General features: G+C 37.9%; 1 protein-coding gene across 4 annotated transcripts in view; it reads right to left on the reverse strand.

Moving 5' to 3' along the window:
• Positions 1–1,471: 1,471 nt before the first annotated feature.
• Positions 1,472–26,154, reverse strand: part of DPP4 (dipeptidyl peptidase 4) — an 82,745-nt gene continuing 58,062 nt past the window's right edge. For 2 of the 4 annotated variants that reach the window (XM_063712494.1, XM_024242971.3), the window contains exons 18-25: positions 25,961–26,059; positions 23,575–23,644; positions 20,986–21,180; positions 18,445–18,499; positions 17,767–17,866; positions 14,967–15,031; positions 4,528–4,600; positions 1,472–2,611 (exon numbers count right to left, since the gene is read on the reverse strand). In XM_063712494.1, the coding sequence (XP_063568564.1) occupies positions 2,601–2,611; positions 4,528–4,600; positions 14,967–15,031; positions 17,767–17,866; positions 18,445–18,499; positions 20,986–21,180; positions 23,575–23,644; positions 25,961–26,059 (668 nt within the window). In that variant the 3' untranslated portion in view covers positions 1,472–2,600. 4 annotated transcript variants of the gene reach the window in all.

A 26,154-nucleotide genomic window follows, 5' to 3' on the forward strand; every position in this document is an offset into this window, starting at 1 on the left:
TTGATTCAGCTACTCACAATGATTGAACTGTATTAAGAAACAGAATTTTGACAAGAGTCCTACAGATTGGAAGGTCAGTTTGTGGTTCCAATGGAGGAGTGGGAGTTGAGATTTAATTAAGGTGAAGCTACTCAATGGCATGCTCTGAAGCTGTAGTTGAAGATGGATTTCACAATCCTCTGTCCATTCCTATGCATGACTCACCAGTCTCATGTTGAATTGGTAGATTTTTTTTCCATTTCTTCCATTTTTAGGTTTTTATGCTGTAGCTCACCCTGTCTGGGAAAACTTTGTCTAGCAAATGGTCTGAAGCTAAGTTTAAACTCATAAAGTCAAATTTTTGAAAATGAGGCTGTTTCGCAAATAATTGAAAAAAATGATGTTTTCTGTTATCTAGACATTGCTTTGCTAGGCCAAATTCAGCATTTAAAATTTATGCTTTCGGTCGGATGTGGTGGCTTACGCCTGTAATCCCAGCACTTTCGAAGGCCAAGCAGGGCAGATCACCTGAGGTTAAGAGTTCGTGACCAGCCTAGCCAACAGGACAAAAACCCTCTACTAAAAATAGAAAAATTAGCCAGGTGTGGTGGCATGCACCTGTAATCTCAGCTACTTGGGAGGCTGAGACAGAAGAATCGTTTGAACCCAATAGGCAGAGGTTGCAGTGAGCTGAAATCATGCCACTGCACTCCAACCTGGGCAACAGAGCGAGACTCCATCTCAAAAAAAAATTATGCTTTCTTTTTTTTTTTTTTTTTTTGAGATGGAGTCTTGTTCTGTAGCCCATGCTGGAGTGCAGTGGCATGATCTCAGCTCACTGCAAGCTCCGCCTCCTGGGTTCACACCATTCTCCTGCCTCAGCCTCCCCAGTAGCTGCGACTACAGGCGCCCGCCATGATGCCTGGCTAATTTTTTGTATTTTTAGTAGAGATGAGGTTTCACTGTGTTAGCCAGGATGATCTCGATCTCCTGACCTCGTGATCCGACCGCCTCAGCCTCCCAAAGGGCTGGGATTACAGGCATGAGCCACCGCGCCTGGCCGCTTTCATTTTTGTAGTAATGTCAACCACAAATAGTCAACCACTTAAGTAATTGACTTGACTACTTCTACTGAGCCATAAGAACTGCCAGAATGATATTTCTGATCTTATTTGTTCTTATATGAGCCTCATCATAGTTCCCTGGAATAAAATTATAAATTGTGTATGATATAAATAACTAAAATTAGTTTCAGTTGATTTCTCAAAAGCTATATGTATTTATGATAAGAGGAACTGCACATTATTAGGCAAAAACCTATGAACTGTTTAGCGTAACACATTTTTATATATCTAATTTTTTACCAAAGCTGAACTCTTTCCATGTTTACAAGGTAGTCTGGGATTACTAACAAAATAAACAAGAGCCTTTCTAGATAAATGTGTCCATATGCCAGTGCGGTTTAGGTCTGATTCAAGACACAAGTCATTACTTCTGAAAAAATGAAGGCACATTTATTAAATGACTGGGAGAAATTCCATAGTATGTAGAATGGGAATAATAATACATAACATTGTATTTTATGTTCCATTTTTTAAAATGAGTCCGAGGAAGTTAAAATATTCTTTTAATTAAGACACTCAAAGAAATGAAATAAGAAAAATTGATGCAAGGACTCCTTCAAGTTAAGATTTGCGATACAAATATTTTCATCTTTTAACAGGGCAAGCTGATGTGTTCACATCTCAGTTTCAAGCTGTCTCTTTCACTAGGAACATCAGTATTTTTTTTTTAAAGCACATTTACAATGCTTTCCCATCACCCTTGCTGTGTTTTTGTAGCACCTATAGCCATAACTGGCACCTGGGGGCCTGCATTGCTGGCAGTTTCCCTTACATTTCTTTGGAGTCTTTTCAACTGCTGTGGTTTTACTTAGAAGTCAGCGCTTTGCATATTTGATTTCCTGAGACTGTTTGAATAGTCTTTCTCAGAAAACTGTGCCAGTCTGGCTGTGAACAGCTCTTCTCCGAGGGGAGCTGACAGTAGCCTGCTCGTGTTGGTATGCTTGGACTTGGGTTCCCAGCCATGCCCTGCTATCTTCTCTCCCTAATCCCTCTTATCCTGTCCCTGCCCTAGTGACATCACTGCCCACATCTTGCCATCCCTTTAAAGAAGAGAACAACATTTGAACCAGTCCAGTTAGAAAAAGATTAAAATCCTGCTCAGGGAATCTATGCAAAGCCTCCATAAAAACAATTCCTATTTGTTGTTTCAGCAGCTGATGCAGAAATGATTTTAAACAATAAAACCCGACCGGATAATTCAAACTTCTGTAAGGTAATAATCTGTTGTGAAGACAGAAGTCCCTACTTAAGATGATAGGTATGAAATTTGGGAACAAAGGTAACCTTAAGTTTCTTGATTTGAGTGTATATTTTTAAGATCATCATCGTGTTGATAGTGCAGTTTTGAGATAATGAAAACAAAAATGAGTTTGAATAAGCTTTAAATGGCATGGTGTTTTGAGGTGCTAAGGTAAAGAGAAACATTGTTTTATGAAGTGGCTCATGTGGGTATATATATGTTGGTGTGCTGTGCTGCTAGCGATTCCATGGTCTTCATCAGTATACCACTAGAGAGAGAAGGAAAAGAAGTTAGAATTAGGAAGTCAGTAGTCTTCTTAAAAAAAATACACAAATTCAAATGAGCTCTCACGAGCATACATGGTATAAAAGAGTGTTTTAATTCCTGAAGCAGTTTATAAACTGAAACGGGGTCAAAGAGGGCGTCTAATTTTCCCCCAGAGCTTTTCCAGGGCACGTTGTTCTGTCCTGCAGAAGTCTCTGATCCTCTTTTGCAGGTGCTGAGAGAACTCACTGTGAATTTGGCTTTATTGAATAGTGCTTTAAAGATATGTAAAGTTTAATTAAAACACCCAATCCATTTCCAAATTTGACTCAAAGGGCACTTACACACCATGCATAGGAAGGAATGCTTATCCCATTAAGCCCACTTGTTTTAATTAAACTGTTATCAAGTGTTAAATTTCTCTGCACTCTAGTAAGATAAACTGTATTAAATGATTTTTTTAAAGAAATGTCGCCTAATATATAGCACCTAGAAACTGGAAAAAATCTATTTCAATATTACATATATATGTTTAATAGAAGTGAAGTCAAAAGTCAGATGTATTATTTGTAAACACTTAGATTTTAAACTGATATTTTAAGAAATCTGTATATTTGACATTTATGTAAAAGGAATTTACGATCTGGGACAAAAATTTATCGATTCATACCTTGTTAAATAACTGGGAAGTCATTACTGGGCAAACATAAATTATGGAGACATAAGTTAACTTTAAAAAAAGCTTAATTAAAGTAGCATGTGTCTTTCCTTTGAATAGTAGAAAAATAAACTTCAACCTCTTATAAAACATTGACCCAAAAGATAGCCAGTTTTTCTCAGTATCAGGTAACTGTCCCACTCCTATCTCTATGCATTGGGCACCATTTCAACTGAGCACAGAGCAAATCATGTGTGTTAGAGGACACATAAATACATATACATACATACATACATAAAAAATAAGTTGTTTTCCTTCATCTGAAAATCTCTAATGCAGAAAATAAATCTGACATAATACCCAGAAATATCCTCTGCATAGACAACAACAGCTCTAGCCATTCCTGACTTTATAAAATAATCCTAATTGTGTATCGCCTGTGGTTATTCAACAAAAGATCATCTTGTAATTGCAAAAACTGAAGCATGCTGATTATTAAGATCCCACTGTTGTTAGAATGGCTAGTAATACATACCAGACAGAAATGGATTTTCATATTTGAGCTGAGCTATTATCATGCTGGTTTCACTTTAGAATTACTCTGCCACACATTTACTGAATAAGTGATTACTTTTGAATCAAAATAGGGAGAGACTGAACAATCACATGAACAGGAGAGCAGTGTCTTGATACTCCCAGCATATGCGATATTGTGCTTCTTAACCCCAAACTCGCTAATATTATTGAGCATTACTCTGTGCATGGCTCAAGGGTACCACTCTTTTGACTTCACGTTGAAAAAAAATTTTTTTAATGTTTTTATTCTGTCCTGTCTCTGCCACTGCTAAAAGAATTAGCCCAGAAAGAGGAAACTAGACCCCACCAGCAACTTCTCTCCCCTTGCACAAAGTTTTTCTATATACCATTGCCTGGAAATCCACTCCAGCATCGACCAGGGCTTTGGAGATCTGAGCTGACTGCTGAAAGTGAACGTTATCTGCAGGGAGAGAAAGGAAATATAAAGTAGCTAATAGCCACTCCAGTTTTCTGGTACCAAGGGGTGGGAAAGGCACAAGAAGAAAGGGACTGTTTGAAGTTCTAGGACTCAGCATCCCATTTAGCCCAAGACAAGTGACTTGTGGAAAGCAACACTGTTTTATTGAAGTAAATGTAACAGTCTTGCCCCTCATGCTTTTGTTTTGTCAGTAGTGAAATTGCAAACCTGTCTGTGATACTAAAAAGTCTAATTAACTGAAACTCACCATCTGCTGTTCCATGAATAAGGAGGTACTCAACTTGTTTAAAATTTTCAGCTCTGCTCATGACTGTTGAATTCTGGAATTGGGAAAAAGAATGTCATTATTCAAAAAAGGATCTGCCATAAACTGATTTTTCACTTCAGTTTACAAAATAAAATGTTTTCAGCTGGGGCCCCCTTTGATACAAAATATAGCAAACCGATATTCAAGCAAATGCTGTCTCCATGCATGGCAGAATGCACAGCATGCCCTGTGCCTGGGAGACAGGACTGGAAGGGAGGATGCCACATCTTCCCTGAACATGCAGGAAGAGGGCACCTGCCACCCAGCCTGCATGCAAAACCCCTTGAGTCCCAGATCCCAGATTGGCTGTGTCCTATGCATTAGCACAGGGCAGAGTCTCATATTAGTAATGTATGTTCCATGGGCTTCTGCTGTAGTTCAGCCAAAAAGTGTATTGCCATGGCAACCATGTGTCACATGGTGCCATACATGCTACATTTCAAAGAGCCTGTACATAGCATTTGCAACTAAACATACTCTGCAATATGTCATGTGAACTTTGGTCCACATTGCTAAGCTCTGAATGAAAAGCAAATATTACCTCTTTGGGAACAGATGTTAAAAACCTAGGCAAATGTAACATATGGGAGGGGAAGGGGGTAAAAAAGATCAAAAGTGGCCTTAGAAAATCAGTGGGTTGTTGTTGTCTGCCTCATTCTGTCTATTAGAGGAGGTACTATTAGATCAAGTCATACCCAAATTAGCTAAGGAAATAGGATAAAAAAAAATTGGGAAGTCAGCTTTTTGAGACTGCTATGTGGCCTGAGCCAGGGCTCCCAGAATGAGGGTCAGGAGTCTTGGATGAAAAAGCCATTGAAAGCATCTAAAGCTGGTCATCTAATCTGAATTTGAGGATATTCACCAAAGTTGGGATGAAGGTAAAAATGCCACAAAATACTGTAGTGCCTTTGGGAGGGGGTGAGCTAGAGTCCACTTTGATGGTCCTGTTATGTTGGGCAGGAAAGAGGCAGCAGCATCTCCATGGGTTTAAAAGCAGCCAGCTCGTCCTGCAGCACCTTGGTGAATCAAATTCAACTTTATGAAAGCCAAGGTTTATATTTCACAGATATCTCTGTACTCATACCAGCTTATATTTTTGATGGGAACCTTGGTGGTCTGGCAGGAAAGGGATGGGGCTAAAGTAACAGTGTTTGTATTCAAGTTCCAGTTTCAATATCAGTGAGCTATGCAACTAGAGATATGCTGCTCTTTGAGCTTTTATTTCTATAAAATTGGAATAGCATAGTCCCTGCTTATTGGCAGTTTTGCTTTCTATGGTTTCAGTTACCTGCAGTATAGTACAATAAGACATTTTGAGAGAGAGAGAGACTACACTCAATTAACTTTTATTACAGTTTATCATTATAATTGTTCTATTTTATTATTAGCTATTGTTAATCTCTTATGGTGCCTAATTTATAAACTTTATCATAGGTATGTATATATGTAGAGGAAAAAAAACATGATGTATAAAGGGCTCGGTACTATCCACAGTTTCAGGCATCAACTGGGGGTCTTGGAATGTATTCACCTTAAATAAGGGTGGGCTACTATAACTCCTCTTACTCCATCACAATAATAGGAACCAAGAGGCATAGCAAAAGCATTTTTGGGGGGATAAATTTCTGATGCTGATGTGAGAATTCTTTAACAGTGTTCCTGGAAAAAAGACATTTTATCTACAACTTTCAGGACAGAGCCACCCAAAATGTTTCAGTCGACCGAATGTCCCAAGGTCATCCCGGCCTAGTAGGCTTAAAACAAATGCCCTTCCTCTTCTGTGCAGGCTGGTTCCCACTTGTTCTGACCATATTCCATTTCTCACCCAAATTGAGAATTTTCCTCATGAACTCTCAGAATAAAAACTTGAGTGAGACCCCTTTTATTTCTGAGAAACTTTTTTGTCTGGTAAGATGTCTCAGATAAATACATCTAAATATAAATCCATCTGTCCATCCATCCCAACATCACCATTTATCCCTCCATTGATTTTTTTCATCTAGTCAATCAATATTTACTTATTATGAACTCCACTAAATGATAAGATCCATAGGAAAAAAGATTTGTCTATATTATGCATTACTCTTAACATCTAATAGAATGCGAAATATTTATCAATTAAATGAGTAAATGAAATACATTATCAAGCACTTCAATGTCCACTATATTTGGTCCTAGTTTTGCAGAATCAAGTGTTATCAGCTGGGGTAGGCAGAATAAAATATGCTCATTCTGAAATGTATTGAGATATATTTTGCCCACTTTCTATCCATACACCATACCATTCATGATAATAGCTAACATTCAGTTGAGCATTTACTCTGTGCCTGTCGCTGTGTTAAGCATCACATATAAATAAGGGTTTATAAAACCACTGCTATATCTAATCCTTGCAATATTCGTGTAAAATAGGTCTAGAACAATTCTGCTTTCTAGATAGAGGCACCAAGACTCAGAAGGTGAGTAACCTGCACCCGGTCACAACTACAGCAAGTGTCAGAGCTGGACAAAGTCTGACAGCAAGCCCTTTTTACTTCCTACATTGCACTGCGTCTCTACTAAAATTCCAAGCTGCTTATGATGTGATCTTCTGGCAAAGAAACAGTGTGAAATAAAATGTTAATTAACTGTCCTGGAATTTGAAGTGCACAATAATGTGGGTATCTTTTGAGATCCTCCTAAGACCCATGTCTTCTCAGACTGCACTAATCAGGAGAGAGATTGCTCTGCACAGCCCTGGGTGATTTGGGAGGCATACTTCGTGACTATGCAAGTGACGTATAGCCTAATGGGGCAATAGAACTCTGAGCAATTCTCTGTCCTTCAGAGAGGAAAGGGTCAAAATAAATCTCCCTAAAAGACAGTTTTACACAGCATTCAAAGCTGGAGACAAGAAAGGCTGAGGCTTGAGTACTGACCGTAAACATTAATCGCCTGAATTGCAGGCTGAGGTGCCCCCATGTGAGTCCTCTTTGGTGATCCTTTCCACTAGCCATGCTCTCAGCCTGCACTGACTTCCTCCCTCCTTTCTTCTCTCCAAATTAAATTTAGCTCTTTGCTCGCGGAAGACAGTCAATTTTAACACTCAGACCTGACCCAAATATACAACTGTGCCACCTCACCTCACCTCCAAAAGGCTCATGGGCCTGCCTTGCTTGGCAGCTTGAAAAGCAAAAGCTGCTCCTACAACCTCCCCGAGCCATGAAACTGAGAAATGTCATTGAAACATAGAGTAATAGTTAGGAGACATATAAATACGCAGGACAGTTAGCAAGGAATGTGATAACTACTGGAGTTTGGACCAAAACAGTTTCTGGCTGCCTTTTTTTTTCTTAAATGGAGTGAATACAGGCTGAAAGAAGACAATTTTTATAAACAAGTAAAACCCTGAGCCTAAGATAAATGTTGTGATGTACACACTGTAGCTGTGATGAACTAGACATGGTGAGAAATGCAACATACTGAGAAAAAGACGAAAACTGTGATAAAAGTGTCATGATGCAAATTGTTTTACATTAACAATATTACACTACAAAGAAAGAAAGACAAATACTTTAATGCAGCAAGAGAAAAATAAAACAAAAGCTTCCCCTGCAACTGCAAGATAAGTGTGCCATTTCAAATGCGCACTTCCCCTGCTCACTGGGAGAAGCCTCCAGAGGGACCTTTCTGTGAGAGGGAGAGAGGCAGCCGAGAGACATACACCCACTTGAAGGCTCTCAGGCTACACAGAACATTTTTTCCCCCCAGAAAAAGGCAGCTGTGCCACCTTGCCTCTGGAACCATTGATCATTCCCTACTCAACTGTGCACCCTGGCTTCTCAATTAACACCCTTTACAGTCCACTGTATGGCACACTTTAAGCTGTAAAGATAACATACAAAGCCAGAAAAAGAAATACAGGCATGAATTTAAGGTATGATTAATGATTAGAAAAAAATTAATTGTGCTATTTTAACCTACCAAAAGAGGATAATCCCTCTTTGCCTATCCATGGAAACAGAAATAAAAAAGGAAATGGATGACTAAGTTAGAAGCCGAATAGTCTATCACCAACTACTAAAAAGGAAACTCAGAGTGATAAATGGGCAAGGATGCAATGGTGGTGCAGTTGGCACTCTCCTGAGGCTAGAAACTTCCGGAGAGCCCCGCTGCCAGCAACAGCCTGGCAAGGAGAAGTGGGAAGGATCGGTCCAGTGGCAGTGCCGACTCCACAGCATCTCTGAGGAGCTTTTCCTTCAGTCCCCAAGAAGAACCATCTGTAGCTGCTCGTTGGATCATGCTGGTTCCTCAGTTACCTTCCAACAAATAAATCTTTGTATTTTTGAATTAAAAGAGAGAGCTGATAAGAGGAGGAGAGTACTATGAGAAACAGAAGGTATAACAATTTTTAAACTACCCCTAGTGCCATCTAGGAACCATAAGGACAATTTGCTTCCTGGAGATAATAATGGTGGCAGCTGCCATGTTTTGAAAGCTTCCTTCATGGCAAGCACAAGCACCTCATTTAATGATTTCAATAACCCTGTGAGGTAGGTCTGATTATCCCATTATCCAGATGAGGAAACTGAGATTCAGTAAGGTTAAGTAGCCTCCTCAAACTCATACTGCTGGTAAGTGGTTGAAACAGAAATTGAGGACATGTTGGCCTAACCCCAAAAGCCCATGTCCCTTACTGTCATATTCTACTGTCACTTGACATCACAACCAAACAACTCATCCCATTTATAAGATCTTATAGAAAGAGCACACAGTCATTGGGTCTAATGGACAGCAACCCAGCACTTCAGTAATATATGACTTTGGGTTTAGCGGCTTGCTCTATGCATTCTCCTACTTGTAACCAAAGCTGCATAAATAATATTAAATGATGCCATTTTGGGAAGCACCATTAATATCACAACAGGGGCCACAGAAAATATTTAAGAAAAGAATGAATTCAACTCACTAAAACAGATGTTTTACTTATTTACATCTATCAAACAACTGTACCCATGGGATACCAAGGAGAGAGCTCCCATCAACCCCAGACAGGGGGCTCCACCTCAGGCCTCACCAAGCAACACTGGCTTCTTTAAAGATCACACAGCAGTCAACATTTTATCAGCACTCAACAAACAAGTTAAGGTTTGGCTTAAATCTGAAGGTCTCTCTCCCTTTGGCATATTCTGGGATAATAGAACAAATGTCAAATCAGTACAAGATGGCATATTTACAAAATTGCACCCTGTTTTGCATAACCTAACGATGCAGCAGTTCTTAAGGATTGAACATTTCAAATCTGCTAGCAGAAGACTGCCAAATCTATGACTGTTTCATACACTTGCCAAAAGCCTATCAAATTTTGAGCAAAATGCAAAATAAATCTCCTCTACAAGTTAAATCAGTCCCTTCTGTGTGTTCCAGGCTGCCCTCTTCTCTTGGCAACAAGGCTCAGGACTTGGGTCCTATTTCTCTTGCCCTTGATCTGATACTTCTCTCTGTGTGTATTCATAAATCCATCCCCTCCCCAGGCTTATGTCCTGTCTTCTTGGCCAGCATTTGGCCTGCTCTTCTCAGAGCCCTTCTTCTGTTATCCCTCAGTTCATTGGACCTGCTTCACACTTCGCCAGAAAACCACTCTTCCTGCTATTCATTTGTCTACTGTGCTGCTCTGCCTTCCCCCAATACGTAACCTATTGAGAGCATCATGCTCGTCCTCCCCATCTTCCGAAATCTTTCTCTAATGATTCAGATAAGTGCCCTCTCTCCTGTTTCTAACCCTCAATATCAATATGTTGCAAAACATTTTTGTGCCTCAGTTTCTGTGTCAGTAAAATAGAAACACAGTACTTATCTTGGAGGATCTGGAAGAGAATTAAACCTGATAACCCATGTAAAGAGCTTAGAATGATGACTTGCCATAGAAGCACTTAATAAATGAATGAAAACATGAATGAAATAAGTGAAACTAGACCCCCTCTGGCTAGGGAGCAGAGAAGGGGAAACTCTAACTTCTTGGCCACTCCCCTTCCCCTCCCTACATGCTCCTAAGGTATAGAATTCCTGGGGCTTCATAGTCACAATTTGAAAACCACAAGTCTTTTTCATACATATTGGCTACTTTGTCATATTCAGATTCATCTTTTATTACCTACTCTCTTTTATTTCTCTCCCAAAATACTGTTTTTTCTAACTGACAAAGAATAAACTTCCGAATGATTAAAACGTCAGGCACCTCGAATGGGTGAATGAAAGTCTACCACATGTTAACATTTTTTACAAGTTTGACTAAAAGACCTGTGACTGACCACATGAGACACCATTCCTCACTGTTAGGAGCCCACTCCGCAAGGTGTGGCTACAGCTGCTGTCTGCTGATTGACATCGGTTTTGAGGGTTGCCTCTTTGGATCTGATTCCTTTGCTCAAATCTGTCACCATTTCTGTCTGCTGGGACTGAGACATATTGCAGAAAAGATGTTTCCATAGAGCTATACTACCCTTTAGCTCAGGTTTGTCACCCCTCCACTTTGGCTGCCCATTTAGAGCTTCCGGTATCAGCTCCTTGAGGTGGGGGGGATGAACATCTCCTTTCATCTTTGAGGTCTGGATATCCTTTAAAAGTGCTTCTCCCTTGCCTCTTGCCAGTAGTTGGATGATTATCTTCAAAAAGAGTCTTATGGAGTCACTGCATTGGGTCTAGGCCTTAGTCTCAGGGTCCCCTAATCCACATGGCAGCTTTGAAAGAATAGGAAAGGGTGCTCCGTCTGGCTTGACACAGCCCTGGAGGTGAAGGCCTTAGAAAATGGAGTGTGGTCTGGCTTTCAGCAGGGCACAGGCTGAACAACTGCACATGGCATCCCCGCCTGTTCCATTCATGTATGCAAATGGATCTTCTAATTTCCTTTCTTCAACGGTGAGTAGGACTTTGATTTAATGACACGTGCTTCTCTTGGTGATGTGGATTTCTCTAAATTCTTCCAAATCCAGATCAACAATCACCTAATAATAAACCCTTTTCTTATTTGAGTTTTATTAAAAACTGCATTTTCTTCCAAAGGCTTTAATTCTGGCCACCGTATCAGTGGCTATTTAGCTGAAAACATGGAGTAAGATCAGGGCCTTACTTGTTACACACTTTGGTCATTCCTAATCCTCAGTGTACTGAAAAGAGTCACTGATCCAGACTAAACGTGAACCGCTTTAAAAATATTTCCTTCTGATCCACTGAAATGCACAGGGTGGTGATATCCTCTAAGGAATTGTCTCCTTTGTCTTTTCAAAAAGGATGGGAGGAAGAGAGAAAGGGAGAGAAGGAAAAAGAGAGAGAGAGAGAGGAGGAGAGAGAGAGAGGAGAAAAGAAAAACAACCTGGGAAAGAAAAGTAAAAGATGGGGTCCAGAGGGGCAGCTGGGGCCTTGGAGGAAAATAGAATCTTTGAATGTATTCCTGCCAGAGACAAAAGCACAGGCTCATTTAAAAAACAAAGGAGGGCAGCTTTATTCTAAAGCCTGCTGTGCACCAAAAATAGGCACTTAGATTCAGTTCTCCACATAGATTCAGTTCTCCACATTTCGGAGGAAGCAACTTACCACAGTGGAGACAATTCAGTTAGTGCATTTGCCTCACTTGTATCCTGCCCACCTTAACTATCGCCCTCCCAAATAATTCCTCTTAGTAACACATTGGGAACCTTTAGCTCCCTGGTACTGGCAGTTTTAATGTGTCCATTGCCAGCAATGAATTTTGTGCCAAGAAAACCCGACTCCTGGCGTGGAAGGATTAAACAGTCCTCGGGTGCCATCTGTGCAGTGAAGTGAAAGAGTGACTTTGTGCACCCAGTGTGCGTGTGTTGCCATTGGCAGGAGGAAGTGACTTCTATTTACATGACTACCTCATGCAGCGAACACCTAAAGGGGGAGATGGAAACGGCCACCGCAGTCGAGGATAGAGCTGGAGAAGTGGGGGATCTATGTGGGAACGAGGAGCCTATAGGAAAGACTGGAAATTTATGCAGGTTGAAATGGCAGGCTACAACTAATTATCCTATCTCATTATATAGGGAAGGCTGGTTGAAGAGGAAATACCCCATTGGCTGATGTTATTTGAGGAAGTAGGGTAGGTGCCATGAACCTCCTTAGATGTCAAAGTTGGGCTTGATCTTGTGCTTCTAGCCTCCATTTTTTAGAATATAATTTTTTAAATGAACATTTTGGATTCATCATCCACCATGTTCAAGTGAGGGATTGGGATCCTGGGCAGTTACACCTCTAATGTTTCGGGAACTTTCAGAATCTTGTAGGAGAAAACTCTTTGACAATCAAATTTAAGTATTCTGGTTGGGTCGTTAACAAGAAAATTTGAACTGGAAAATGAAAACGGTGATGGAGAAATTCTTGTATAACAATGTTTCCTTTAAAAAAGTTTTTAAGTTAAATCAGGAAAGGTTATACTTCCTAAAGGGGAAGGCAAAGAATACAATGTTGAATAGCTTGTACACCTTGAATAGCTAACAGTACTGAAGAGGGGAAAATTCAGTACAAGATACCTATTAGTTCAAGGTGGAATAAAATGAGGATTCAGAGATATACAAGGAAACTATCAAAAGGGGATTCAAAAGGGGATGCTACTCCACTGAGAGGGCTGTGTAAGTTTCTGAGTGGGTGGAGATGGAGGGGAAATGACACTCCACATGGAAGGAGCAGAGGGCAAAGGCACAAAAGGGAAAGCCACAGAAACATTCAGAGAACAGCAAGCATTCCAGACAAAGTGGGCTACTATAGGAAGGGTGCTGAACACCTGGGTAAAGAGTGAGGACTGGGCTTAGTTGAGTACGCAAGAAGGAACTATGAACATGTTGTGGGTGGGAGTTAATCTCCCAGCTCTGTGCACAATAGACTAGAGTGTGAGAAGACAAGATAAGGGGAGACGAATCGGGTTATTGTTATAAAAGGAGATAGGTTATGTGACAATAGCAATGTGGTTATGAAGAAGGAAATGAGTGTCTAAAGCAGCTTATGGGGAGGTGGAGGAGAAAGAATGGGAAGAATTGAGCCCTAAGTATTAAATGGGACCCTTAGCAGAAATGGGGACAATCTAATTACAGGACTGTTTTGTAGGGGTAGATGATTTGTGCATCTCACTTTGCAGATTGTTACTTTTCTATCTTGACTGAGAAACATACATGAAAACCGTCATACAGCCACTATCACAAAAACATTGCTATCACAGCTCCCTGCAAACACACACAAACACACACACACACACACACACACACACCTTACTCATTAAGCTGAAAATAACTGGTAAAACTAAATTGTCTATACTTGTCTTGCAAAACTAGAAACTTTTGAGTTTTACTGTGTTTTGATCAGACGACTTCAGCACCCATAGTAATAGTGATGACATCTTACAAAAACATATGGATATTGCTCAGAGCAAGGTATTAATATGAAGTCATGACACAGATGAAAAGAAGTTGTGTTCTTAAGTTATTCCTATTGTTTTTCTTTCTCTTTAATTCACTGTCTTGGGAAGAATTGTGAACATTCTTTGAAAAATATAAACATCATAAATGATTTACCTTGTCAGCTGTAAGTTTCAGGGTTTTTAAAAAATTTTTTTCAACCTAACATGACAAGCAGAATCAGCAAAGTTTTGGAATGATCAAAGTGCCAGAAGGGTCCCTAGTACTTATGCTAGCACTTCCAGCTGCATCAATGTGGCACCAGAGACAATGCTCTGGCTTTGCCGTGGCATCCACACTAGCACATGGGGGCTGTCAATGATAGTTGCACCCACACCATATTTTAAATGCTATAGCCCATCTGCAGAGCAACCTGCCCACTGGTTCTTCCATCAGGCAACCAGCCTGTTGGATGCTATTCAGTGATTTAGGTTTAGGGCTTTTTAAGGGTACTGCCCAACTGTACCTACCTCTCACCTGCTTTACTTAAATCTTTGTGAAAAAAACTGTACATAATTGGCTATGAGTAAGAAAATTGTAGTCTCGTATATACATCTTACTTATGATAATACTGTAAGAAATTTCAATATATAACTAAAGGTTTAGAGAGTCTTCTGGGCTCTAAAGGAATATGTTGAATTTCTAATAGGTTTTCTAAACTGAAATTTTATAATTAAAGTAATTATCTGATGTTGCTTTGTATTTCTAAATGAATGCATATTGTGACCTATATAGCATACGATAAAGACTGTAATTATGCAGAATATAGTAGGGGAAGCTATTGGAGTATCTCTAAACCACCTGTGTTATTTCTTTTTAAGAAGAATTTTGTTGGAAATAAAAATATATATTTTCTAGAATAGATACAATTAAGAAGGTTCTTAAACCACTTATAAATAGGTTATAAAATAGGTATAGGTCCACATCTCTTACCCTGTAATGGTCAAGGTTGTCTTCTGGAGTTGGGAGACCCATGTAACGTTCTGTGTACACTGAGTCTGTGAAAGAAAAAAAAGAAAAAAAGTTTAATTCACACAATAACAACTTTTCTTGCTTTTAATGGGCCACTTCAGTGTTTCCATATGTCTTCACTCATGTATAGGAATACAGAGTTACTGTCAGAAGTATCTCTATGTGGTTATGAAGAAGGAAAAGGGTGGCTAAAGCACCTTATGGGAGGTAATTTTTTACTTGGCTTGCTAATATAGCCAGAGATGCTAATTCCCAGATCCCTGCATACCTTTTCACACTCAGCCCTAACCCATTCTCACTTTTCCCTTATGATGGGGCAAAGGGAGATCAAACCAGGTTATCTAAAATCCAATCAATAATCCACCTGCAGAAAAGTCAAATGTGAAGTGCTAAGGGGAAGGGATCTTAACATTGTCATATGACCCTCTCAAAGAATTTTAGTTAGGAAGTCACTTAATGCCTCAATTGTGTTGAATTTTTGGTTATAATACAAGTATGTGCCCTGATTTATGATCATCTATTTCCTTTTGGAGACCCCTAACAATGTTCAATTACTAGTTGCTGATTTAAATCATATTTTATTTTGGGGGTCAGGCTGGGATTCACTATAATAAAAATAAATAATTCAGTTATCATTTATTTGCTGTATATCCCCATATTGGCTCAGCTACTTCATCATAATGCAAGTTTAACATTTGTTTTCTCTCATTTTGTGGTGAAGCCTCAATTTTTGTGGTATAACAGTTGAGCATTGTGAAACAGATTACATTAATATCTGTCTGCTGAAATGACATAAGCTCTTTTATCTATAAATATGGTTGAAAAACAGGTTGCATAATTGGTTTGGTTATTTTGGATAGTTAAACATATTTTGCCTGATTTAAAAAAATTAAATGATACATTATATATATTTGGCCTAAAATATCAGTAAAAAAAATTATTGAGGCCAAATTGCAATAAAACTTTAAAAATCTGACATAACTGCTTTGAAAACTGCCTCCTTAAGTGACCAGATTACAGTTAAAAAGTCTAAGAATTTTATCTTGCCATTGTGCAGTCTAGGTTAGTGGCTTGAATTTCACTATAATTTTACAAGTATTTCAAAACCGATTTCATTAATTTTAAAAATGGATATATTATCTAAATTCAACATTCTAACACTTTTTGAATGACTGGTTTTGTAGATTAGAAACTACACTAATGAGTGTTAGTTGCTCCATATGTATACTTTATGTCATTTCTATGAAAATCAAAATATTTTCCTCCAAAATTACTAACAGTGATATTTTATCATTTTGATTAACATGAATACTGACTATACATAATTTTATATATTTAAGGGACACTAATATAAAAATAGAATATTTTAAAAGACTTTAAAATATAAGAACTTCATAAAATGTTCATATCTTTTTTAACTTTAGCATTTAAATATTAATATCTTAGGTTGTACGTTAGATGGGGAAAAATGGCCTTTAAGGGTGAAACACATTTTCCCCTAGGTAGCTGCAGACTTTAATTCTGCTTGTCATAGAACACAATACTCCTTTCTTGTTTATGCTAACCAGATTTACATGTATAAGAAGATCTGAAATTTTGAAAATAACATTTAAAAAATATTATGCATAACTGCATAATGCAATTGTAAACTTTTAAAAAATATGCCTTGAAACACCATTTACGTTTTCCTTTTGTCCCATCTTTGAATAAAATTGTTTAAATTTACACGTATATAAGAACTCTAGACAATTCCTATGTATTAGGTTGGTCTATATACATTAAATGAAGTTTTCTTCTCATTTCATATTTTTAAACTTACAAAGATTTACTCCATTATTTTATTGACCACTAGAGGTCTCCAAAAACAAGCCATCCAACAGAACAATTAATATCAACCAGAAAAGTATTATGAAAACAAATTCATTGTGTGTAGATCAAATTATAACTATGCCCTCCAATTTTCTTAACAGAAAGATATAAATGTATTTTTACATTGGTTTATCTTGACTGGGAGAGACTTTAAGAGTTTTTTTCTCTGGGTACTACCATATTTCTGGATATAAAATATTTAATAAGCTATTCATCATCAGTCATTCTTTTCTTACACTAGACAGAAGACTTGATATGGGGTCAGAAGAGGTGCAGGAAAATCAATTACCTCCTTACCACTTCTGACTCCCCCCTCCTCCCTCATCTTCCATTGCTTACTCCCTCCCCTTTGAGAATTGTAGTCTTAGAGGTGTATGATGCCTTATAAAATAATAGTCTCTCAATGACAAAGAGCATATTCGAGAGTAGCTTTCACCTATTAAGAGTGAAAAAAAACAACAACCCTCCAATGGGTATTTCCACTGTTCCTCCTCTCCTCTTCCCATCCAAAGCCCTACTTGTAGTTGACATTTAATTGAAGGGAAAGAGATACATACTTCTCTCACTCTGCTAATATGTGAAACCCAAGAATCAAAGCAGAGTGAAGATAAGGAATGATTTATCTGTAGAAATGTAGCATGGGGCTGTTTTGAAATTTGGAAAACAGAATTTGTTGATAAAAAACCAAACGTGTAATAAAATATACCACCCAGCCTTGCACAATAGCAGAATAAATGAGATCATCTCATTATAGGTATCCAAAAAGAACCTCTAAGATGAATCAGCCTATTATTCGCTGTAAAAACACTGAAACTCAGAAAGGAATGGCTTTGTTACTGGCATTTTGAGGTCAACACTCCGTATCTCTTTGTACCTGGCAGCAATTACATACCATAGTACTCCCACCGGGATACAGGCGCCACGGCTATTCCACACTTGAACACGCCGCTTCCCGATCCCAGGACCATTGAGGTTACGTACCCTCCATATGACTAAGGAATGGAAACAGTTATTTTTATGGAGGTAAAAGAATAAGGACATATGGTAAGCGAGTCGCAGTTTCCACATTTCTCACATCTTTATATACTGTGCCTCTTTAGAGATAAAAAGCATGGTATAGGAGGCTTAAATTGGCCTTAATTGGACAGTATCTTTAAAGACTACACTTTCAGAGCCCTGATCCCTTTCTTGGTAGGTATACGGGGAAAACTACGGAAAATTTGCTGACCCTAGTGACTGGGTGGTACCAATTATAGAAGATTTAAAAACAATAACATGAAATCTTTACTGACTAATGCATAAGAAAAAGTCTCCCTCCTTCCTTCCCTTCCCTCTTCCCTCCCTCTTTCACTCCTTCCTTTTGCTCTTTCTACCTCGCCTCCCTCGCTCATCATAATAAACAAAGGTGTAAGCCTAACTCAGTGGAGATTCTGCAGGGTTACTGCCCAGAGACCTAAGACTTGATAGATGTGATTTTCACCTCCAAATACGTATATACAAAAGATAAATTAACCTGCTCTGAGTGATATTCACTAATGAATGCATACAGATTCATCAGTCAACTACTCACCCAGCCCCAAATTGCAATTCGTTTGTTGTCCACAAATCCCATTTTTGAAAATTGTCTAAAACACATGGAAAAAGTCCACAGATCAGTACTGCATTGTGTATAGAAAACTTAGATGAGGCACAAATGTGAAACCCTGCCATTTGTTCTCTGCTTCATTCTATTAGAGACTAAAAATTGCTGCCGGTAATCAAATAAACACCTGAGATAAATATCTATCATTTTAACCTAAGATCCAGATGAACATGGTTTACTTTTGTTGGAGTTCATAAAAATTGTGTGTGTGTGTGTGTGTGTGTGTGTGTGTGTATGATTCACAGAAAACAAATCCTGGCAGTTTTTTTCACAGCTTTATACAAAAATTTGCAGCCCAGATGCACTTTTCTTTACATAATTGAATTTAAATCTCTCCAGATGTTTTTCAGTTTGGGAGACTCTGCCCCTGCAATGGAGAAAGATAAGGGCATGAAAAACTTCTGAGTAGGGCTTAGAAATGTCTCTGGGCCCCCTACCTGAGAACTTAAACACCATTCTCTAAATAAATCCCTTTTTATGCTGGGTGTTGATTAGTTAGCTCAGCACCATGCACTCAACAGAAATAAATTTTTCCTTGATGGATTAAGAAGCCTTCTTTGCCACAAAACTGTGTTCAGAATTGGAATCCAGGTAAAGAAATAAGAAAAATGTTTTATGCACCTATTTCTTAATATTAGCCTGACATCAAAAGAAATTTTTTTTACTTAAAAATACCTGACAAATGGAACTCAAATTTTTAGCATTGTGGGTGGTTGCAGACCTTTGCATTAACCTATCTTGATTTTGACGGGCTTTGTGTTTTCATGTAATATGTCCTAGGTTGCCCTTAGTTAAGCAGTGCTAGAAAAAAATTAAAATAGTTTTCAACTCATCTTTTCCATGTTAACTTTGTAAAATTGAAGAAGGCAGACATACAGCAATGTGCAACAGATCATTCGTGTATAACTTGATCAAACTTTACAAAGTGAATGTATCCTTGAAATCATGGCCTGTGCATATTATCAGAAGCCTCTGAGGCATTTCCCTCTTTGCAAAGGGACAAAAGGAAATGTTTTTCTTTTATTGAATTCCATAAAAATTTTACTGAACTTTTGCCTTGTTTTTATCTTTACATAAATTGGATCTTGCAGGATGTACACTTTTGTGTCCAGCTTCTATCATTCAACAGTATATGCAATTCATCCATGTTGTTATGCTTAGCTCTTTTTAGTTGCTGCAATAGTGTGTTCCACTGTATAAACGCACTATTTCTCATTACTTATTTAACTGGGGTTGTATATAGTAGATCCTTAATTTTGTAATTTTAGGACTTTTGTTGGTCAGATTTGAGAGACCCTGGAAACTATGCCCTCTCTCAGAGAGGAGCAATCTAGATAGATACAAGTTTATTTTTAAATACCAAAGCCTCACTCTTGAACAAATGTATCCCCTGTTTATTCTAAATCTCTATTTTTTAATTGTTAAGGAAAATAGCTAATCATTAACTTTAGTAAAAGAGAATTTCTTTCACTCAGGAATCCTTAATCAATTGTCATCTTCTCCTCTCTCCATCTATTTCATCATTCATGGATCCTTCTGCATTTCCTAGTCTATGATTTCATAACATTATTTTCAACCACCCTCCCTATTATGCTTCCCCAGACATCCATGCTGTTGGTTACAGAAACTCAAAGTTACATTTCCCACATACCAGTTGAATGTAATTAAATATAAGAGTCAGAATGAGACTGGATTCAAATCCTGATTCACCTTGGCAAGCTACCTAACCTAATAGTCTCTATTTATTTAATTAAAATATGGGGTAAGAACACCCACCTCTCAGGGCTTCAGCAACAATGCGTGCAGGTAAAGCATTTCTCATGTAACATGCATCTTATGAGTAACCATCATTCATTGTTAACATCTCTTGAGCCAGATCATATCTAGTTATAGTCCCATAAGTGAAGAGCACAAGAATGAGATGTGGTTCATACTTAACAGAGCCCTTATACATAGTACCGATGATGGCTGTGCTCCACAATTTTCCCAAAATAGCAGAGTCACCCTCATCCAGACTGTAGGAGCTACTCCTAGGACTTCATAGTTGTCACTGCCCATGATGTAAATGTACACTGAAGTCCTCTCTTTATCCTCGACTGTGAAGGAATGGGCTTGGCTTGTTTAGTCAGATGTTTACTAGGGTACATTTATCCCTCAGTTTGTCCCCGAGTCTGATGAATTTTGATTTTCTGTTCTCAGAAAGTGGTAGGACATATGCCAACTCCCTTTCTAGAGTCTCATACAGAGAGGAATTTAGGAAATCCTTTTTTTTTTGAACTTCATATCAATCTATAATGTAATATATTGTTATCTAAACGTAACATCTTCACTAAAACCTACCGTAAGGATAAAAGATTACAAATTCATCCCAGAACACTTTAAATTATTTACACTTTACAGCTTTAAAATGTAAATTTTAAAGGGGAAAAAGAATCAGATGACCTTTGACTTCATCTCCTAGTCACTCACCTGGCTGCTTCAATTTGATCTTCAACTTCAAATGTTCCCAGTCTTCTGTTGATTGCATGCATGATCTTATCTCCTTGGTAACCACTTCCTCTGCCATCAAAGCTAGCTACTATAATGTTTTCTGTGCTTGCAAGGTAAGTGGCCCAGTTCAGTCTGAAGACAGTGTCTGCTTTTTGACTACACGGGCCTGCATACCTATGAAAAATACCAAATTGTTAGCTTTCATGGTTTTCCGGAATCAAATGAGGAATGCTTACATTTCTCTTCCCCGTGGACAAGAAGTATGCATCCTTCCCAATCATGAGCCTTAAACTGTGCCAGCCTATGGGGTGTCCAGAATGAGTCCTCTAAAACTTAGCAACACAACTACCACGGTTGTATATTTCCTTCAAAGATACTTGTCAGTTTTGTCTTTGAAGATAGTTATCAACCACAGACTCCATAGGCCAACATTTTAAAAGTATTAATGTAATCTTGGAAATCAAAGAAATAATTTCTCTAATAGTTAAGAAGGGGGAGTTGTGGTATAAAAAAAATGATGACAACAATAAATGCAGCTTTGGATATCTTTCCATCTCAGCTTACAAATACTCCTGGACTACAAGTTTATTTCCTTCTTTAAGGACTTTGACTTCTGCATCATATGCTTTGCATTTCCCATAGCACCCGGCACAGTCTTGCTCACAATGACTGTAAATCACTGTGGAATGGACTGCAGTATGAATGAATGCTAATATTTAAAACTTCAGAGGAAGAAACAGGTTGCATTGGAAAACGGGCATGTCGTTGGGCATTCTATATACTAACAAGTTTAACTCCCTTGTATCCGCAATCTTCACGGGCTACCATCTACCCTACACAGAGCTGTGTGCACAATCTCTGTAAAGCTCTGTAAAGCACTCTCATTTCTGCTTGTTAATCAAGAGGAGCTCCTTATAGCTCATTTCAATTCATTTAAATATGTCATCTTTGCACCATCTACACAACTCCTGGACATGGATACTCTCCAATAACTTATTCCCTCCCCAGCCCATCTCTCCACTCATCTGCTCACTGTCCCTGCACAGGATAGGACAAGTCCTGCTTACATGCCTTTGCTAATGTTTTCCTTCTACTTAGGGAGGACAGTCAAAAGAACTTTAGTTTTAAACAAAACACTATAACATTCTAACTTTAAACAGGAAAATGCATTCCTTGAGCAAGCAAATATTTTTTCACATGTGAAATGCCTTGCTCCTCTCAATTATATTAAATTTGGTAGATTAAGAGCTTGCCTTAATATTAGGTATATATCAGGTTCCCTAACTCCAAGATTAAAAAAGATTATTTTTTTAAATAGAAAAAAAAATAGACCTTAAGAGAGAGAAAAAGGAAAATAACTGAACAGAAATATGTATTAAATTTACCATTTTTAAAAAACTTTTCTAATGGAGATCAAATCATTACTTACTAGGAAGTCAAAGAAGATAAAAATATCACTCAAAAGGATGCTTTTTTAGGATTGGAGCCGAAGCCTAAAACAAATTAGTGTCACGAATGAATTGACTTCATTTGTTACAATTATTTTACTTGAAAATAAATCAGATAACACATCTGGAATTTTAAAATACCTATCTTTTCCTTTCTTTGTGCTTTTATGTGTGGTTTTCATGAAACTGTGAATATAGTGGATCAAAGCTGTGTCTGATACTAATATCTGTGTCCTCCCTTCCTCTCCCCACTTTTTTTTTCTTGCTGCTAACAACAGAGACATTATGTCCCTGACCTTCAATGTCTTTTCCGTATAATGGAACAACAGAACTTACTACATGGGTTTGTTGTGTGAATAAAATAAGGCAAATGATGCCAAGCACCTGGCATTCAGCAGGTCCCTGCATTAGTGTTGTTTCATTTTGTTTTTAATATAGGAAATGATGCAAGCCAGGACAGGAAGAGCCTGACATTATGGCATCATGGGTGACCCTACGGCAATTTTAGAAAAATTAAAGTAGGGTGTATTCCTAATGATTACAAAAAATACTTTACAAAGCTGTCATATTTGGAATTCATATGAGTTCACATTCACTATTCAAAGACTTGTGACTTCCTAACTTTCTCAAAGACTTGAAGTTTTTAATAACGAACACTCTCCTCTATCACTTCTCTTCACCAAAAAGGGGAATAGAAAATAGCCGGCAGTAATATTTCAGGAACTAAAGGAAGAGAAACATGAGGCAGCCAGTGGGAGCTGGGGTAAGGGAACTGTCAAGACTGTTAATGCCCATCTCTTGCTTGTTAAAATGTCCAGGAGATTAAGGATGAAAATGCAGACTTAAGAATTCCTTTGAAATTCCCTTGGAGTTCAGAGAAGCAAAACAAAAGAAAATCTATATGCCATTATGACAGAAAAGGAGCATCTCCCTTCTCTATTAAGAAGATGTGAGAAAACACAGGTTGGGTTTTGTGGCTGTACAGTTAAAGGAGGAAATAGTAAACAGTGATCCAGGAAGAGGGAAAGGATGCACTTGGCTCCATTTTTCAGTAAGCTGCACTGAGAAAAATATATATGACTCAATACTTCTAAATTGCTCCCTTCTTTTGAATACTTACACATCTAATAGTAGAGGATATTTCTTGGATTTATCAAAATGGGGAGGCAAGATCATCTGATACCAAAATTCTAAACAAACAGAAAGATTAATTAGTGAGGTAAGAAAAATTATTAGCACAAGATTTTGTTCCTCATCTCCAACAGTAGCAAGTCATTTCTAGAGTTTAACAATTTGTTAAATGAGAGTAGAAAAAGAAAATGAACTGCTTGGATTCAGCACATTTTTAAGATATAACAACATTTTCTTTCAGGTTAAAATACTAGTTAATGTTAAAACATAAAGTTGTTTCTAATGTATCTATTAAATACATTGGTGCCTAGTAACATAAAAGTGCATCTTAGAATTTCTAATGTTTTGTTTTTATGATTCTGTTCTTTGGCATCCGATCTACTTATCTAGTTTGTTTATGGCTTATGTTCTAAGTTTTCCTCCAAAATGTTTTCCTCTTCTTGAATTTCCTTGAAGCTGTTTAGGATTTTTAGTTGGCCCCAACTCTATTTTAGAATTCTGATTTAATAACATTTTTGTAATTCTTATTGCCATCCCAGACCGCAAAGCTGAGTTCCCATTTTCAGCTCTGTGTTTCACAGAATGAGATCGGGTTTATATGGAGCAAACTGTTGCGTACATTCTGTATGATCTCCCACGGGTCTGTCTCATTCTCTGTGCTTGATTTAACATCAGTTTAATAAAATTTGTCCCTAAATAATGAGTCAGTTTCCTTCGTTCTCAAATAGAAGATGAGTTATACTAATAGATCTATAAAAAAGTGTTTTTCCACATTTAAATAAAATTATTCCAGATTCAATAGATTTAAACTGTAGGCAAAAAAATTCTTATCTCTAGAGCTATTTTTATCTAACATTTATTTTCCTTTTTGTTTATGTTTGTTACAATTATTTTACTTGAAAAGAAAAGAAAGATTTGGGAGTAAAATATATAGATAGATTTATCTTCAATTTATATTTTGCTGACTATTGTTATGCCTTCTGATTAAATGTGCTTGTAAGAGCAAAATTTAAGTCTCTATTATAATTTCAATAGAACACCAAACTATCAGTTGACCATGATATTTTTAATGAATATGCGAAACCCATCATTTGATCTCTGCTTTGTTTGAATTGGCATTAGTTGATGGGAAGGTGTTTTAGTCCCACTTTTTTGGAGATGTATAGTCTTTGGTTTGGGGGGTTCTTTCTATTCACAGAGTCCCACCTTCCCGGCTCCCTCCTCCCTGACCTACCTTTCATCCTTCCTTTCTGTACTTTGAATGGCTATAACCACCTCCCAATGGGATGTCCCCATCCCCACAGCTCCATCCTACATCCTGTCTCAAGTCACCCGTCTACTAATGTGGCTTCCGTGACCTTAAAACCTGCAGGGGCTCCCCAGTGTTCGTGACTGAAATAGAATGTCACATCTCAGTATTCAGTGCCTTCTGTACCAGGCTGTCAATGTTAGCTCTGGAAAACTCTAAGCTCTTGCCCCTCACATGTGGCTCGAGGGTAAGCAGCAGTAGCATCACCTAGAAGCTTATTACAGATCCAGAATCCTGGACCTTCCTTGACCTGCTGGGTCAGAATGTGCATGTTAATAAGGTCCCAGGAGACTCACATGCACATTCAGTTTGAGTAGCACTGCTCTAAACTGTTCTTCATGAGGATGCTATACTTTCCTGTGCTTTTCCTGATATTTAAAATTAGATGTGTTGAATCTTTTCTATTATCCTAAATTTTTTTAAAAGCCTAAAATGAATCAATTCTAATATAACAGATTCCTCCCTCCCCTATAAGCTGTTAGCCCTTAGTGGAAAAAATAAAGAAAAACAAACAATAAATAACAAGATTTTCTACTCAAAGAAACCCATTGTTCTTACTGGTCTCTGAATATAATCCATGATTACACAACCAAGCCGGGACCACACTATGGGAGGTCAGCAGGGTTTGGAAAAATTCGAAATTTCTCTTCTGAGACTGAAGTTTCAATATTTTATAGCCAACACGAATTGTTTTATACAACTGTCTCAGATATCCTTGATCTCTTTGAGTTAAAGGTGAAATACGCTAGGATGTCATTAAGTTAAACACACAATTAATATTAGTAGAATAATAGAGTCACTAATGGGATAAAAGTGAACTAACGATAGAGCATGTTCTCCAAATCCCTTCCCTTTTGACAGAATAAGTTTTATGTAGAATGGTATTGTATTTTAAGACAAAAGGATGTAAAATTAGTATTTCTTGTGACAAAACATTTCATGGAGAAATAACCTTCTAAATTAGATTTATATATAACGTGAAATACATATTTTCAGATCGAATTACTATAGTTAGAGGGCATTGGTGTTTCCATGAAAAGTACTATTCCAGAGGAATTTAACTTACTTGTTTCATTCAAAATAATGAAGTCCAGTTTTTTGGAGGGCATCTGGACATTCTGCAGCATTTTATCCAAAGCTGAATTGTCTTCCAGGACTCTCGGCCCTAAAGAAATACAGGAGAGAGCAGTCATTCATTACAATGTGAAAAATGTGGATTATGTAGTGCAATAATGAGCAAACATGAAATTCACTGATCGG

The sequence above is a fragment of the Pongo abelii genome, chromosome 11 (assembly GCF_028885655.2).
Source record: "Pongo abelii isolate AG06213 chromosome 11, NHGRI_mPonAbe1-v2.0_pri, whole genome shotgun sequence".
In the NCBI taxonomy this organism is placed as follows: Eukaryota; Metazoa; Chordata; class Mammalia; order Primates; family Hominidae; genus Pongo; species Pongo abelii.